This window comes from Heterocephalus glaber, unplaced genomic scaffold (assembly GCF_053883595.1).
Source record: "Heterocephalus glaber isolate CG9 unplaced genomic scaffold, H.glaber_assembly_v1.0 deba00001497, whole genome shotgun sequence".
Taxonomy (NCBI): Eukaryota; Metazoa; Chordata; class Mammalia; order Rodentia; family Bathyergidae; genus Heterocephalus; species Heterocephalus glaber.
The window spans coordinates 2,770,024-2,787,994 of record NW_028258320.1 but is presented as its reverse complement, the minus strand read 5'-3'; the positions used below and the strand labels follow the sequence as shown (position 1 = coordinate 2,787,994).

The window sequence follows — 17,971 nt, the reverse complement described above, 5'->3', positions numbered from 1 at the left end:
CCCTGGCAAGATGGCCACACTGCGCTCTACCACCCCACCCGGCACACCTCCAGCTCCGGGGCTGTGCTTGGGTCTTCCTTCCTCTGTGAATGCCCTTCTCCCTTGTAACCCTGGAAATCCAGGCTCAATTCAAACCCTGGCTCTCCAAGAAGCCCTCGGCCAGGTAGTCATGCCCTCCGTGTTCTATCCTCTGCCTGCTGCATCTTCTCTCACAAAGTCATGCAGAACCACAGACACGGATACGTGAGGATCGGTTTCCCCAATGGGGACTTTGCCCACAACTTAATATCTCTGTCCTGCTCACAGAGGCAGACTGGGGCTGGAACAGGCAGGAATTCACATGCCAATGTTCTTTTGTGTAAAAAGGTATAGCAAGTTAGAAATACGAAGGCATTTTTCAACCTGATAAAAGCTATAGACCCAACCAGAAGTGCTTAAAACCAGGAACAAAATAAGGAATTGTGCTATTGTTACTTCTGTCCCACAGATACTACACATCCTCGCCACCAAAAAGGAAAAGGAGTAGAAAAGGACAAGACTTGGAAAGTAAATCTAACAAGAAAATGGGCAAGATCATTATGGAGATTATAAAACTTGCTTAAAAATACATAATGAAAAATTAAAGGAAAATGCATAGATACACTGCATTTATGGATAGAAAGACTCACTATCTTGAAGGAGTTTATTAGTTCCCCCAACATTAACTAGTAAATTCAATGCAGCTGCAATAAAAGCCCGAACTTTTTTGTCAAGGGACTTTAAAAACTTTTAAAGAAGATCTAAGGGCCAGGAATAGCCCAGACACCCCAAACCACACAAAAGAGGCTGTTGCTATAAGAGAAGTAAAATTTCTAACAAATCTTTAGGAGCTAAGGCACCATGGTTTGGGGACAGAGACAGAAAGGCCAATGGAAGGGGTGCAAATGACAGAAAGCAACTTACAAATACAGGAACCTTGGTGCACGGCAGAGTAACCAAGAGGGGAGGATAGGTTATCAGCAAACAGTACCGAGGCAATCAATTATATGTGCATATGGAAAAAAAGAAATCAAATAAATAAATCCCCCATTTTCAACCAAAAATAATGGTGAAAAGTTATGGTGGCTCAGAGAATAGTAAGAAGAAGAGAAAAGTCCTGTGACTTTTGAGAAGAAAATATAGGTGATTATGTTTGTGACCCCCAAGATAAGGAAAGAATTCTTTCTTTTTTTTTTTTTTGGTACCGGGGATTGAACTCGGGTCCTTGCACTTGCAAACCAGGCGGCAGAACCACTGAGCTAAATCCCTGGCCCTAGGAAAGATTTCTTAAAGATGAGCATAAAGAAATGTAGTCTTCAAAAAAAATAAATTCTTTTTTTTTTTTTGTACCGGGGATTGAACTCAGGACCTTGAGCTTTCGACGCAGGCGCCGGAACCACTGAGCTAAATCCCCGGCCCCCCCAAAAAATAAATTCTTAATCCATTGATAAAGTTAATTTTTTTTATCAAGTGGCAGCACGTATTGATAAATCGACCTGTTTCGTTATATTAAAGTGTAGAACTGCTGTGCATAAAAGGCACCACAAGAGTGAGTGAAGAAATAAGCCACAGACTCAGAGAGGGTACATGCTGGCTTAGTATCCAGAATAATGAATGCCTAAAATAAACAAGAAAAACCCAAATAAACCAACTAAAAACTAAGCAAAGGAAGTGAGCAAGTAATTCATAGGCTACAATATGAAAATATGCTTTTTGTCTCTAGTTATCAGGGATATTTCACACACTTCAGATTAGCAACACTTAATTCTGAAAACGTGAAATATGGATGAGAATATTCTGCAAAGGGACCTCTTCTACTACTGGTGAGAGGCAAACTGAAATACTCCCTTTGGAGAACAAGTCAATACCAACCAGTAAACTGGCAAAGCAAGTGGCATTTGTTGGGCAATTCTACCCCCAGTTATACGGCCCAGGGGACCACACAAGGGGTTACAGATAAGAACGTCCATTGGAGCAGAGTTTGTCATTCAGAAAGAAAGAAAAAAAGGAAACACTTCAAATATCCATCAAAACAACTACAGACAAATAAATGGTGTTACAACAATGGAATCCAGAATGACAGTTAAAATTAATGAAACAGAACTGCCTCTATCAATGGGAATGAATCTCAATGTAATGTTGGATCGCAGAAAAACTGCAGATGAATATGTACAATGTGTTGTTAAAAATACACAAAACCCAGGGCCGGGGATTTAGCTCAGTGATTCTGCCGCCTGCCCTGTAAGCACAAGGATCCGAGTTCGAGCCCTGGTACCAAAAAAAAAAAAAATACACAAGACCCAGCTATATATTTTTACAGATGCTTACAAATATGGTAATAGGCTAAGGAAATGAGTAAGAATTACAAGAGGTAAATTCAGAGGTTTAGCTCTGGCAGGCAGGGTTGGGCAGGGTTAGGGACCCAGTTGGACAGGGTCACCAGGGGAGCACAATGCTTTATTCCCGAGTCACTGTGCTTCTGAATCTCAGAACTAATTCATAATAAAAGAGGAGAATACTCATCCAATAAATGCATTTACTGAGCACTGACTGTGTGACCAGCACTGCACCAGGTTCCTTGAGGACAGGAGGACAGGTGTCGCTGCTCCTGCTGCTTGGTGTCCTGAGGTCCCCGTCCTCAGCATCCTACAAGGCAAAGGAAGCTGCTCCCCAGCCCCTACTCTGTTTGTTTATTTTTGGTACGGGGGATCGAACTCGGGACCTTGCATTTGCGAGGCAGGCAGCGGCACCACTGAGCTACATCCCTGCCATCCAGCTTCTACCCTGGAAGAAGGGTATCATCTAGATTTGACCTCAGAAAGAATGTTTCCACCGAGGCCATCAAGCTCCAAAGAGAGCAGAATCCCTAATCACTGAATCTTTTGTAAAATCACATTGAATTTTTGATCATTTAAGTCACATCTGCTCACTGCAGAGGGTCCCCGGGCTTCCATGCGTTGGTAAAGCAGGCTGGGGACGGTGCCTATTGTGCAGTCCATATGCACCTGGGGACACAGCAGAGATTAGATCTGCCAGACTGATCGCCAGGCCCGGTCTCCAACCTCCTGCACTTCGGAGAGAAGGACCTGCTGCACTGTCACCTTGGTTTGCAGCCCTCCTCTACCCCGGAGAGGGAGCGGAAAGCAGCCCCCTCCAGGCTGCAGACCCCTTACCTGAAGCTAAGGAGGATGGCAGAGGCGATGACCAGGGTGGAGAAGGACAGCGCGTAGCCCACTGTGTAGATGATGTAAAGGGACAGGAGCTGCTCCTCCGGGGAGCTCTGTGTGCACACAGGGACACGAGTATGGATGGGGCACAGCCCACGGCCCCCTCTCCCCCATTCTTCTTTCCCAGACACAGGGACAGAGGTGGGGCCCAGGTCAGGCCCCCCTGGGGATTCCAGAACCAAGAAAGACAATAATCTGTGCAGATGGACATGGGACTCCTGAGGTCGAGCTCAAGGCCACACAGCACCGTGTGCAAACCAGAGCCAGGGCTGGGTGAGACGCCACAGGCAGGCCCCGGGATGCGGAGACCCTACCGCCCCTTCTCGGGCTCCAAGCCCCTGCTCAGCTCACTTTCTCCCCGCGTTGGGACTCCTCGCACTCCGACAGGTCCCTCCAGGGCAGGCTGGAGTTGTCCCTGTGCAGCCAGAGGCCCTCTGGGGTGCAGAACCGGTACACATGGCCCTGCAGCACTGGGTGGGGAGATGGGCTGCTGAGCCTCGGCGCCAGGTAGGCGGCCCACCCAGTGCTGGAGCCCTTGTGGCTCCCCAGGCTCACGGTCACCCCTGCTTTCCCAGGACTGATGCTCCCGAGTTGCTGGCACGCTGGACCCCCTGCATGCATACATATATGTACACTCACACACACACTCTCACACACACTCTCACACACACACACTCCTAGTTCTTCCTCTCACACCATGAACCATGACGGCCCAGGCATGGGACAGGGTGTCAACAGGTGAAGATCACTAGGCTCTTCCTCCTGATCACCTGGGACTGCGCTCGGATGAATCTCCATCTTGGAGCTGAGGTCAGTTTAGTCCTGATCCATGTCCCAGTCCCAGCCTCACATCACACTCCTGACAAGGGCTGGTGCTGGGCAGAAGCGGCCCTGCCAGGCCCACAGCCGCTCCACGATTCCTGATTTTCCAGACTCAGTGCCCATCCCCTGCTCACACTCCTTGGGGTGAAAGGACCCTAAGAACAAGGCTGGCGCTGCAGAGCTGAGAGAAAGGGGTGAGGCGGCCGCTACATTGGGGAGCCCCAAAGTCTGTGAGGGGAAACAGACTTGTCTCAGGGAGCCCCAGCCTCAGAGAGACATGGCAATGTCCTCAGGGAACCTCACCCATGGGGAGCCCCAGTCTGAGGGGAGACACAGCCTCATCCTCAGGGAGTCTTGGTCTGAGAGAGACTTGGCATTGTCCTCAGGGAGCCCCAGTCTGAAGGGAGACACAGTCCTGTCTGAAGAAGGCCTGGCTCTGATGGAGGCACAGCCTTGTCCTCAGGAAGCCCTCGCTGGAAGGGGACACAGCCCCATCTGCGGAGCCCCAGTCTGATAAGGAGACATAGATTTCCTTTCAAAGACCATCTGCTCTGAAAGAAACACACAGTCTCACAGGGCAGACACAGTCTTTGCCCTTGGAAATTCTCCCTTTGTGGGGAAAAACCAAGCTTCTACCTCTAAGAAACCCCAGGCCATATGCTGAAGGTAGAAGCTGCCCTTGGAGGCCTCCTAGTCTGCCAGAGGGGAGCAACCCAGCACTCCTCCTGGGACTCCAAATATGGAGCCAAGACTCTCACAGAAAAACCAGAAAAGTCCCTAGGAAGGAGTGCTGCAAACAGCCCCAGCAGAGCTGGCGGTGGACATCACGTGACCACTGTCATCCCACCTGGACACAGCTGCGGTGGCAGCCCCTCTATCCTCCCAGCCCTCCCACTCAGAGAGATGGGTGGCTTCGTGGCCCCAAGTTTGTGTGACGCCAGGACAAAGCTTTCTAGAAGGAGGTGCCTCATTCCTTACCTTCTGCAGGAGAATGTAAGTTGGGTACCAAGGCCGCAGCACAGGGGACAAAGGGCGAGAGAGGTGGGGTTGGAACAGGGGAATCAAGGAGGGAAGCTGGAGGCCAGAACACATTTTAAAAGGATTTTAAATTTGAGAGACTAAAAGGATTGTAAAGACCAGCTTTCTGGGCTGTGGGAGGAAAGGAGAACGGAGAAGCCACCAGAGGCCCTGGGTGGCAGTGGCTGGCCAGTGTCCAGGTGGAGGAATTAGCCGTGAGAAGTCATGGCCATACTGAGGCAAGCTGAGGCGTGTTGGCAGCCCACCCTTCAGGGCCCCAGGGGCACCCTTCTAGGACAAGGGCCCCATTACACAGATCCTGAGCCCCGCTTAGGTGGTAGGGAGACCTTTCCATTAAGGTCACACACCAGCAGGGCCTGCCATGGAACCCTGTCCTCCTCGTCACCCAGCACAGCCAGCCTCCCAGCACTGTCTCTCTTCCTCTCCCTCCTTTCATGAACAAGCCCTAAACAAGGTCCTCCTCCAAGGGAAAGGAGTTATTGGAGTTCACAGCAGGCAAACTAGCTTGCAGCATTACTTCCTCTGGACAAACATGCCTTTTAAGACTTCAACTGGAAGAGAAACAACAACCTAAAAAGCTAATGGTGGAACTTCCCGTGGGGCATTATTAACACTGGGAGTTATTAACAAAAAATCAGGCCCCTAGGAAGGCAGAGAAGAGGGGCAGGCACACGTCTGATTGTAGCAACTTGAAGGGTGCCTCTCAGGCCCCCAGATGCCTCTCTTATCTGCGGCATGGATGCTTGAAATTCTCTACTGGGCTCAAGTTTTCAGGTGAGCAGAAAATCAGTCTTTGGATGCAGATATGGGGACCTGGGCTGACTCCGTGCGGAATGAAACTGTGTCAGAGCCTGGCCTGGAAGACCAGCTGGATGGCAGGAAGGGAGGAGAAAGCAGGGAGTCCAGGGGCCCCAATGAAGGGAGACAACACAGCAATGGAGCCTCTGGCACACAAGCCACCAGCCCACAGCAGTGTGGCTTCCCACAGCTGGCCCACAGCCTGGCCTACGACAGGCACACTGCAATTGCAGGTCCTCTCCCTACATGTTCCCCACACTCCTGCTCTGCAGGTTGTGCAGCCACAGAATTTGTGTCTGAATCTGTGGTTTGCACATCATAACCAGGTTATGCGCGCAGCATGTTTAATCCCATTTTACAGTTGAAGCAACAGAGTCTCTAAGAAGCCATGCAACTTGCCCAAGATCACCCAGCACAGTGAAGATTCTACCTCTACCTCTTGGCCTCCGAAGGCCAGCTTAGCAGCCAAACTTATTGCTAAGTCAACAACACTCCTCTGCCTTTCCTCGGGACTTGGATTTCCCACCATGCAGCCCTGCCCAGTGGGTCCCTTGCCAGTGTGGCCCTTGGCAGCCAATACTGTCCCAGGCCCTCTGCTCAGAGCCAGCTGGGGAGGTGGGTACAGATGTGTGCTTTCCTGGTACAGAGCCAAGGGATCACTGTGTCCCTGAAAAGCTCAGCCAGCCTGCAGGGGTGCATCTGTTGGTTGCCCTTCATTAGCATCAAATATTGAAAGCCAGGGCTGGTTCCTGGTGGAGCCTGTGGTCCCCAGGTGCCCATCCTGGCTGGAGGTGGGCTAGGTCTGGGCACAGCCCTGCTTATCAGCCCACCTTTATCTGGCCTAGGAGGAGCTGGCCAATCATAGCCAGGGGCTTGGCTCTGCTTGTTAGCAGGAGGTAGCACCCAGCAGCCGCATGCCAGGAGGCCCAGGGATATTTCATTAAGTCAGCCCCTGGTGCTGGAAATAAAACTCCCAATTAAACACTTCCCCTCCCGGAAACTGTCTCAGCGTCTGTAATCAAGCTAACAGCCACCCTTCCACGTGGACACAGGCACTCAGGGCTGTGGAGAGCCGCTCATGAATCCATTAGCTGCTGCACCGTGGCAACAGAGGTGGCAGCAAGACCTGCCAGGCCCCATTCTACAGACTGGGACGCTGAGACTCACAGACCTCGCGTGCCGGTCCTCCTTGCAGTGGAGGACAGGGTCAAAGGCAGACTGGCAATGAAGGCACCCGCGCAGGGCAGGGTGAAGGGTAGTGTGTGGCATCAGGACCCAGGAGGAGGACCCCAGGGACTCAAGTTCAGATCCTGGTTCTGCCTTCAACCAGCGGTGGGACCTCCAGGGGCTCACTCCACCTCCCAGCTCTCAGGTTCCTTATCTGTAAAAGGGGACCCTTCCCAAGAGATAGAGCATAGGAAGCGCCTGGTGCACAGTACGCTCCACAGCCACAGTGGAGACCCTGTGTCCCCCGACTTCACTGAACCCCAAGGAGCTGCAGCCCATGATGCCACTCCAGCTTGGCCCTCAGGCTCCCCTTGGCAACCTGGGCTGTAGTAAAAGCTCCCAGGCTCAACATTACTCAGGGGAGGCACCTGTCAGAGTTTCCAAGAATTGTGAATTATAGGCTATTTTAAAAGCTTTTTATGACTCTCATATAATTAGAACTAAGCTAACAAACAGGTAGAAATCAGGAGTGGGGCAGCTAATGAGCCTGGAACGATTTGTAATGATCAGATCAGCTGTTGGTGAGTACAAGAGGCTGCTGAGGGCCCCTCGGGCACCCAAAGGGTTGACACCAGCCTTGACACCCGATCTCGTGTCACCAGGCTCTCCCTGGGAACATGATCCTCCTGCCACTCATCCACTCCTGCCCCCTCTGCACCATCCTGACCCCCTAGATTCACAGTTCCAGGGTTCAGAATTCCAGGGCTTCTCTGGCCTCCCTGGGACACCATGTAGCTCTGAGGCCTGAGCCCTGGCCCTGTGACCAAGGTGCCACCTGAATGTTGTTCCTCCCTCCCTCTGCGGATGGCTCTCCTCCTCCCTTCTGCAGCTGCCAGTTCTTCCAGGCCCGACCCTGGGTCACCCATCCCTGGAACCCTTCCCAATGCCAAGCCTCAGGCACACGATGGTTCTGGCCTCCCTCCGCACTCAGCATCATGGTCAAAGGTGACCCCTTCTCCCTAGCACACTCCACCACCCGGTCTCAGGGAACCCCCAGCTCCTGGTGAAGACTTAACTCAGGACTCTGACAATGGTTTTGAATTTGATTCTTTCCCAAAGCAGCCACTTGTCTGCTCAGCTCTGTATCCCAGAAGGCTGAGACAGCATCACTCAGTTCCCTGTCCTTTGCTGGGCTGGGGCAGTGGGCAGCATTCAGGTCAAAGACCCAGCCTGGGACATTTCTCCCCGCTGCCTCCCTGCTTGATTCTGAGGTTCTGGCAGTGGGCTCACTCCTCTGTGGCCACGGTCATGCTGCCATGGGGACCCCCGACCCCATTCCTCCCCCTTGCTTCTCAGGCCCCAGGGTGCTAAAGCTTTCCAGCTCTGTGGTCCTTAGTGCACTGTATACCTACTTGGTCCCCTTGAGGGACCCTGGCTCAGCCCAAGGAAGCTCCACAACTGCCCCCCAACCTGCTCCCACATGGTGTGGGTGGGCCAGGGAGTTCCCAGGACCATGCAGCTTCTGCCAAAGGGGCACCAGGCCGGAGATGGCAATTATGGCACAGGAGCCTGTTGTGTGTCTCTGAGGTCCCTCACTCAGAGAGAAGAAGCAGATTTGGTGGTTCTGAGTGTGGGAAAAGGGAGTAAATTAGCCTGGCGGGGGGAGTGGGGGGGATCTGGCGGGGGGCTGTGCAGAGGCCGCTATCTTCACGGAGAAAGCAATAAAACCGTGTTCGCTCATAAACGGGCACCACCAGGACCTATTTCCTGCTCAAATAAAATTAAAGGTGATGGATGGAGCCACAAGCGGCAGGCAGAGCTGGGGGCGCTTAGCGCTGAGCGATGGGCCCTGTCCCGTGTCTGGCTCCCTGGGGTCTAGCGGCCCAGGCAAGCTGGCCAAGCCATGGTCCAAATCTCTGAGAAGCAGGGAAGGTGTGTGCCAATGAGGGCGGTCGGAGGTAGGCAGGGTGGGAGGGAGACACTAACAGCTATGCTCTCTCAGGGAGCTGCAATGCTGCCTACCTCAGCCGGCTCCATCCCAGCTCCCAGGAGCAAAGCAGGGCACAGAGAGGTCTGGGGAGTTGTCCCTCCTCACACAGCCAGTCATCAACCACGGGCAGAGCCACTAGACTGCAGGGCTCCCCGCACTTCCCCAGCATGTGGCAGCCAGCAGAGGTCACCCAGGCCACTTACCCATCCCCAGGCCAGAGCCACACACACAGGTACCCACCCCTGCCCCGAGGAAATCAAGCGCAGCAATGAAACATGGTGACTTTAACCTCGGATTGCTGGGTCTCCCACTCACTAGCCATGTGAGTTTAGAAAAGCCGCTTAGCATCTCTGTGCCTCAGTTTCCTCTCTGGAAATGGGAGGGCAATGGGATTACGTGCCTCAGAGGGTGGGTGGGAAGACTGGATGCAGGACATGTGCCGAGAAGGGCTGCTCCTCTCCGAGTCCTGCCTGGTGCCTGTCTCTCTCCAGGCCTGGCTGCCCCTGTGCCCCTCACCTCTGCCCGAGGAACTGAGGTCGGATGAAGCACATGTCAGGCCCTGTCAGTCACCTCCTCCAGGAGAACCCCTGGCTTCACCCGGCCTGACCAGATCATTCTCTCTACTGCCCATGGACCAAGTTCTGCTTGGGGTCAGGTCCTCCAAGAAAGAATAGAAAGAACAAAGCCAGGTTCAAATTCCGGCTCTGCCATTTACCACCTCAGTTGGAACAAGTGCCATAAACCTCCAGGGGCCTCAGTTTCCTGATCTGGACAAGGAGCATAAGCATGGGGTGGCTGTAAAAACTAAAGGAATGCCTTGCTTTGAGGACAGGACTGTGTCAATAAATGTCATAGACACATTTTATGATGAGAAGTGTCTTTTCTCCCTTTATGGAGACTCAGCACCTCATGGCAAGGCTTCTTGACTCCCCGTATTCCCCACCCCAGGGGCCTCAGCACAGGAGGCTGGGACAGAGTGACAGGGGTGGGGTGTATTAGTCACCCTCAAGTCAAGGGGCCCCCTGCAGCCTCTGTCCCCGTCCCATCTACCCAGTTACCTTGCCCAGTGCAGGGCCACACCACCAACCCTGACCACGGCTCCCATGAACCCCTGAAGAGTTGGGAAGCAGACAGGCACCCCTACCAGGAAGGGTCACCTAGACACACACACACACACACACACACACACACACACACACGCGCGCACACACGCGCACGCACGCACCCCAGGGCAAAGACACCCCTGTGTACCCCTGCATGTGTTGCCACCTGGCTTCCTCCTCAACTGCTAGATGATTGGGAGTCTCCTTCCTGTCTCCCGTCAGGCCCCACACTCCCCTCACAGCTGCCGACATCCCGTCCCCCAGCCGAGGCAGGCCACCGGCCAGGAAGCCTAAAGACTCTGGACTGGCCAAAGCTGTGTCTCGGTGCAAGGAAGCAGTGTCCCCCCTGGGCCCGGCCTCCAGGACACAGGGAAGGCTGCAGACTCACCGCTGCTGGCCCAGGGCAGGTACCAGGGGCAGCTGACGTTCACAAAGGAGCCCGGTGGCCCGTCTGGCCAGCAGGCGTAGTCATCAAAGGTCCGGTTGCAGAACAGGCCTGTGGGCGAGGGAGACAGGGAAGGAAGTGCTTGAGCTGGACTTAAAGCACCTGAAGATCTGGACAGGTGGAAAGGGGATGGGAGGCATTCAGATGAGGGGGCAGCTTGGCCCAGGGATAGAGGCACAGGGCAGGTATGGTATCCCAGACCGGAAACTGATGCCCAGTCGTGCACTTGGGTGGGGTCCATCAAAGCCTTCTGAGAGTTGGCTGGGCCCCACCTAGCCTCACCTGTGGCAGGGGGTGGAGTCTCAGTCAGGTTTCGTAGACACTGGCGTCGGTATTCTCGCCATTTCTGCACTGTCTCCGAGAGGGATACAGTTGCACCCTGGGTGGGAGGAGGGGAGCAGAAACGGGGCCCTGTGGGTCCAGCCAGCCCTTCTCCCACCCTCTGCCCCTCTAGGAGACCTCAGAGCTCAAACCTTACCACGCATTGGTCACCTCTGAGAAGGGAGGGAACAAGCGACTGCCACACAGGGGATCCAGGGGCAGCCTTTGACATCTTCACCCCTCCCAGGGACTGTGCATAGCTTGACAGGTCGTAGGTACCAGCGAATTGCTACAGAATGGATGTTTTCAGGGGGCGTGTGGGGGGAAGGGGAAGTGGGGAGTATGTGACTCATTCATGGTGTCATCTGCTCTGGCTGAAGAAGAGACTTCCTGAGAGCCCGGGCTTGGTCACTGCCTGGGATCCCCTCCTCCTGGAGCCCAGCCAGCCTGCCCGGGGACTGCTTGAACATTCAACCTCTCTAGAAGGAGACCCAGGGCAGAGCGGGAGAGGGACCCCACTGTGCAGGGCACACAGCACCACAGGAAGCAGAGCTCGGTGACTTGCGGGAGAACTGAGATGTGGGGTGCGGTGGCATTAGGGGGGCAGACAGAGCCAGGCTGTCGTCCGTTAGCATCCCAGCTGCAAAGCCAGTCATGGGTAGAGGAGGGCAACGGAATGCACAGTGCTCCCCTCTAACATGACACAGACCCAGGGTTTAGCCAGCGTCTGTCAACCAGGAGCAGGAGGAGACCCAAGGACGGGAGGAAGAGGTCGGGAAGGTTCCAGAACACTGACATCACACCTGCACTGGCTGCTGTTACAGAAATGACCAGAGAGCCCCTTGTATACAATTTAGGGTCTATATATAATTTAAAACTAAAATTTACTTTTTGAAATCACAAACATGTACACGTGTGTGGGAATTAAATCAGCGTCTTTTCAGAAGCCCACACCCCTGACTGGTAAATCCCCGAAGCACACGTGAGACCTGGTTTCTCGGTCTTGGTACCCTGCCTGGGTCTGGGGTGAGTTGGGGTTTATAAGACAGCTGTCTTTAGCCACCCAGAAAGCTCCAGAAGCAGCCAAGCTTGCTCTGAACCCTGGGAGCATCCTTGAAATGAGTGAGCCGGTGGGGAGTTACTGAAGGACACAGCTCTCCGGAGAGCAAAGTCAACATATTTGGTTTGGCGGGGAGGGATGGAGAAAAAGAAATCAATTACACTGACCACAAAGGCCACATCGTTACTGCACCTACACCAGAGGGGGTGGCACAGTTCACACTAGAGAGCCCTAGTGGTCCACCTTGTACCCCACCCCCTCCTTCCTCTCTCGTCTCCCCTCTTTCACCTGGGAAAGGTCTCTTCTTCCTCCCTCCCTCCCTCCGTGCAGCAGCTGCTGGTGGTGAGCAGGGAGAGATGGGAGAGAGCCCCTTACTGTATTTGTTTCCAATAGGAAAACTGGCAGGAAGCAAGGTCACTGCTGGGAACCGGGGCAGAAGGTGTGTCTAGCTGGGGAGTAGGAAGGAGGACTCCCGGGGACAGCAGCCTAAAGGTCGGCAGGCCACCCTACCCCAGGGAGCTTCCATAGAGGTGGCTCCATCACCACCTCTGAGTGGTGAGGGATTAAACCCTCAGGCAAGGGCCGGGATTTAGCTCAGTGGTTCCCCGCCTGCCTTGCAACCACAAGGCTCCGAGTTCGATCCCCGGTACAAAAAAAAATAAACCCTCAGGCTGGGAGTTTTTCAGGAGAGGGCCATGTCCGTCCTCACACTGGGGCTCCCTGAGGATGAGCCGTGCCTCCCCCTCAGCGAGAGGGCTTCCTCACGACAGAAGCACCTGTTCTGTCCCTACCCTGCTCAGGATCTGCGAAGGAACACAGCTCAGCTCACCCCCAAACCTGGGTCTGCTCGCAGGCAGCAGAGCTGCCTGGATCTCCAGCCTCTCGGACCCCTGAGAAGCCACACGTGTGCCACGTTCTAGGTGGCAGCCGGGGTGGGCGTGCAGAGATGAATGGAGGCTGCTGAGTGTTGGGGTTCAAATGCTCTGCAGAAAAGCAAGGCAGCCGAGAAGCAGAGGCCCCGGGAGTGGCCAGAGCAGGTCTCAGTGAGGCTATGACTCTGGGGCGCTCAGGACCATGAGGCGGGGACGCACACAGCACAGGGATGGTGGGGAGGCCAGGCTAGAGGAAGGAGGGTGGCATTTCAGCAGGAGGGCACAGTCGGGACTAAGGCTTAGCACATGGGCACACAGGGATAGGAAGAGAACAGAGGGACAGATGGATACCAGGCTCTGAGCTGGGACAAGGCCGGGGGACGCTGTGGTGGGTGAGTGGCTCTAGCTTCGAGCTCAGATCCCGGCTGGATCCTGGGACTCCCCCATCAGTGAGGCAAGTGTGCAAGTCTGCGTGCAAGTTTTAACTTCTAGCCTCAGTTTACACACGCAAGAAGGGAAACAACAGCAGCCCTGCCCACACCGGGCCATTGTGAGCCCCGAGATAGTAAGGCTTACCACACCCCTGGCGGGTGGACCGGGCTCAGTCCACGCAGTGCTTCTTAGGATGTCTGATCCTCAGGGGAGAGGGCAGAGTAGAACGAACAGGGCGGTCTGGCTTGCTGGGTTTCGGGGCCCACCCCTCCTTTACCTCTAGAAGGAAGAACCTAATACACCTTCATGGCCAAGGACCAGTCATCCTGCCAATCCGTGGTGTCTTCCAGCAGCAACTCCAGCCAGTGGCACAGTGAAGTGGGGGGAGACACGGGCCCCCAGCCTGTGACCAGCAGGATGTCTGCCAGGTGCCTTCCCCACCGCCCAGACTTAGGGCAGGTGGAGTTTTTAGGGTTAGGCCTTTCAAGCTTCAGGGAGTGGCTCTGGGAGGAGGAAGAAGGCAAGTGGGGACAATGCCTGGGTCTGAGGTGGCAATGAGGCGGGCCATCCCTCAGATTCGGGAGTTTGGGGTGCGTCTGCAGAGAAGGGCACCAGGCAGTCACAAGCCTCTGGTTCATATCCCAGCTCTGGCTGGTAATGCGGGACACATTTAATCTTTTGGGGCCCCAGTTTCCTCATCAGAAAGTGGGCACAGCATCCTTCTCAGAGTTACCATGCATACCTGGGTGACTTGCCAAGGCCTGCCCTGTGGGCAGAGTTGGAAGGAAGACACGGAGGGAGAGGAAGCTCTCGGAGCCATGGGCTTTCCAACCCTGGAAGGCTCTATCTCTCCAAGTTCTGGCCCCAACTGGAAGAGGGCCCCCTATTTCTCAGAGCAGATACAGCTGCCAGATTCTTTCCTTTTCTAGAAAGCATTTGGGTGGAGAGGAAGGAGACCTTGGTCTCTCTGGGCACTGAGGAGGAGAAGGGAGGAAGTGAAGAGTGAAGGAGGGAAGAGGGCTCCAAAGACACATTTCTGGAAATCCCGACTGGGTCCGGCCCTTCAGGCTCCTGGGGTCTCCTCCCCGACCTCCTCCCTGCCACCTCCCAGAGCCCGAACCCTGCCCCCGTGTCTGTGCCCTGCAGGAGCAGCTCCAGGCCCTTCTCTCTTTTCCCGCTTTTTCTTGCTGTGGGCTTTACATATCTGAACAGGCGGGCACGAGAAGGCAGACTACACGTCTTCTCACAGCCACGGGGACCATGCGCTGTCACACACGCTCTTCATTCACCTTCAGGACATTCCCAATGCCGAGAGCTTGGCCTGGGTCTCCCCACACACACACACCACACACACTCAGACGTTCATAGACATGGGATCACACATGGGGTCACAAACACACACTGTTGGACACACAATTACATGGTGAGATGTTGCACATACAGTGACTCCAGTCCAGGCAATGTCACCCAGTGTCACGCACAGATATACAGAGAAACAGGGGCTTGTGTAGCCCGCACACTTCTCTCCTGATCTGTCTCTCTCTGTCTCTATTGCAAATCTATCTCTGCAACTCATGCACACAGAGGTGTAGAAACATACAGCAATTTCCTAGGGGCAGGCTGCAGCTGAGGAAGGTCCTGTATTTCCTCAGCACAAGGGATTCGAGGGCAGGTTGTGGTTTTTCGGTTGTTTCTGCCTGGTCTCTACGCTGGGACCTTGTCTGGGAGGGAGCCCAGTTCAGCAGGAAGGCCACACCGACCTGGGCACAGCCCCATCCGCTGGGACTCAAGGGACAGGCTTCCAACAGCCCCTCTCCAGGCCCTATTCAGCAGTTCCAGGTCCCCGAGGACAAATAATCCACTCCCCCAAGTGACAAAAGCTACCATTTCAGGTGCCAGCGCCTCAGTCCTCTGTGACCCCACATGATAAAGTCCTATTTATAGATGAGGAAACAGAGGCTCAGGATAGTCAGGTGCCCTACCTAAAATCACCATGTAATAGCAGATATATGAACCCAGATCTGTGTGGCTTTAACTTTGGGTGTCAAAGGCTGTCTGCCTGCCTGTCTCCTCAACAGACAGCTCCCTCCTGGGGGGTCTTGGGAGATAAAGAGAGGGGAGGGGACTGGTTTATCCCAGGAACAAGGAAGGAGAGGCCCAGGTCACCTTTTCCAGAGGCAATCTACCCCCTGCCTGCAGGGAAGCAGCTTTCGGCCTCCCCAGAGCTCCAGAGGAGGAGGGGAACCCTCTTTACCTGAGCTTTTGTCCTTCCAAAAGCGACTAAAGGGGAGTAACTATTCCTGTTGACCTCATAGCAAATAAAATGCAGAATTCATTATTTTAGCGTTGGATCTGCGTGCATGAGGTTTTGTCACAATCACTGCAGTCTAACTCAAAGCCTCCTGTCACGTCCCTGCAGAGTCCAGGGGTGCCAGTGCCCCACAACAAGAGCATCCCCCCAAAACTCACACTCTCTGCTCAGTGCCCTGCACCTCCTGTCCTTCTCTGCCACCCTGGTCCTCTTGTGCCCCAGGACTGTGGAATGAAGGGGGACCAGAGGAAAGGGCAGGTTCAAGGAGCCTGACACCTCTGGGAAAAGAGGTTCAGGGGAGAAGACAAGCAGCCCACAGAACGGTTCCTCCTCACTTTCTCTCTCCCTTTAATGCTAGCTTGGCCTGCAGCAGCAGGGGAGCCATAGTGAGTCTGCACTCATGGTCCCACAAAGATCCCGAGTTCACCAGGAAAGCCCCTGCCTGGCTGGGGAGCCAGGGAAGGGGAAGAATGAGTCTAGGAAAGGATTTGAGTGCTGAAAAAAGTGCTGGCATCTTAGGTGAGAGACACATCTGCCCACATCCGGTTCTCAGGCAGTGTATGGCATCTGCCCCCTCCAGCCTGGCCTGTCACCTGCTCTGGGACACATTTCAAGGCCTCTGCAGGCCCACTCCTCAAAGATCTCAGTTCTGCAGGTCTGGAAGTAAGAGTAGGAGGTGGTGGGAAGCGAGTGTCCCCACACACAGGGCGGGCCACCCGAGCCTGCCCTCCACTCTGCTCAAGCACGTCCCAGCATCTCTGGATAACTGCCCTGTCCAAGAGCAGCTGACCACTTCCTCAGGCCAAGGTCCACCTGCCACCTGCTCTCTGGTGGCACCAAGGAGGTCAGGGTGTCCCCGCCTGTTCCGAGATGGGGGTCTGGTGTGGGCTGTCAACAAGGGGTTCAGAATGGGTGGGCAGGGTGTGTGAAGGGTCCTGGCTCTCCCTGCACCGAGCTTCCTGCCCGTCTGTCGCAGGGGCCGGGGGGAGGGGGTGGCACTTGAGTTCCATCTGGGAGGTCACAGAGGAAGGACGACAAGCTGCCACCACAGGGCCCCTGGGGGCTATGAGTCAAAGGCTGCATCTGGGGTCTTCAGGGAAAGGCTGGGTCTCCACCCCTAGCCTGTCAGCCCTCCCAGACCTCTCAGCGTGTTTGATCAACGATGGAGGACCGGAGGGTAGGGGGAGAATCGCAGACCGTGGGGGGGGGGGGTGGCCAGCGGGGTCGAACCCTGGGTTGTGCCAGGGCGACTGGCACGGGTTTCAGAAGCACAGGAGTTGGAGAAGTGGTTTTGGGAAGGACAGAGAGAGATGCAGCGAAGTCAGCTGGCGCCTGGCAGAGGGGCCCGGGCGGCAAGAAGTGGGGCCTGGCCGGGGCAGGGGAGCCGCCCACCCACTGTCCACCTGGGCCACAAGCTCTGCAGTCCCCCTCGGTCCCCAGGCCCACGGCTGCTTGCCTGCGGTGGCGGAGTTTCGCTCAAGTCCCGGCCCAGGACCCCGCGCCCGCGGCGCCCCGTCCCGGTCCCCGTCCCCGCGGGCCCCCGGCTCACCTGGGGGCGGGGGCCGGCCCTGCCCACCGCCCCGAGCAGCAGGAGCGCGAGGCGCAGCGGGCTGGGGGCGCCGGCCATGGCGGGGCGCTCAGTGCCGGGCCATCGCTGCCACCTGCGGAACGGCGCGCCGCGACTGATCCCGGGCGGGCGGCGGGCAGCAGGCGGCGGGGGAGGAGCCGGCGCGGGGCCGCCCCACCCGCGGGAGGGGCCGGGCGGTCGCGGTCCCCCGCCCCGGCAGCCGCAGCCCGCATCCCGGCCCCGCGCCCAGCGCCCGAGGTCCCAGGCTGGAAGTGCAGGGGTCGGGCCACCTGCCGTGACGGGCAGCGACCAGCGGCCCGGCCCCCGCCCTCGCCCCCGCCCCCGCCCTCCTCCAGGAGAGCCGCCCTCCACCACCAACTATGCGGGGGCCCCAAGGAAACCGAGGTCGGGAGCGCACGGGACTCGTCCAAGGTCACGCGGCCCGTCGGACCTCTCCCCGAGAGCGCTCTCCAGAGCAGTGAGGGACTTGGAAGACAGAGCCACCCGCCGGGCCAGCCCCTCCCCAAGTCCTCTAGGGAGGCTGGGGCAGACAAGGATGGGAGCAGGGGACAGTGGGCCAGAGCAACCCTGACAGGGTCTACGCGATCCGCTCCACCTGGGAATCACCCTAGGGAATCGCGGCGGGGTGCAGGGGGGCGTTGAGGCACCTGGCTACCTTTCTGGAAGCTTCTGGAAGCTTGGCCGCCACCCCTTGCAGCCCTAGTGCCTGCTGTTACAACTGCCGTGCAGGTGTGGCTCTGTGTGCCCATGGCTGTGCCCCGTGCCTGCGGCTCTGTGTG

The 17,971-nt window shown here is 55.9% G+C and overlaps 1 protein-coding gene across 2 annotated transcripts in view; it reads right to left on the bottom strand.

Moving 5' to 3' along the window:
- The window catches only part of Glp1r (glucagon like peptide 1 receptor), a 29,401-nt gene extending 12,127 nt beyond the window's left edge, over window positions 1-17,274 (bottom strand). The window contains exons 1-5 of one of the 2 annotated variants that reach the window (XM_004846646.3): window positions 17,154-17,274; window positions 10,891-10,987; window positions 10,552-10,659; window positions 3,597-3,715; window positions 3,192-3,298 (exon numbers count right to left, since the gene is read on the bottom strand). In XM_004846646.3, the coding sequence (XP_004846703.1) occupies window positions 3,192-3,298; window positions 3,597-3,715; window positions 10,552-10,659; window positions 10,891-10,987; window positions 17,154-17,231 (509 nt within the window). In that variant the 5' untranslated portion in view covers window positions 17,232-17,274. Of the gene's footprint in view, window positions 1-3,191; window positions 3,299-3,596; window positions 3,716-10,551; window positions 10,660-10,890; window positions 10,988-11,086; window positions 16,772-17,153 lie in introns of those variants that run through there. The other variant, XM_021259880.2, reaches the window with a different exon arrangement.
- Between the last annotated feature and the right edge of the window lie 697 nt (window positions 17,275-17,971).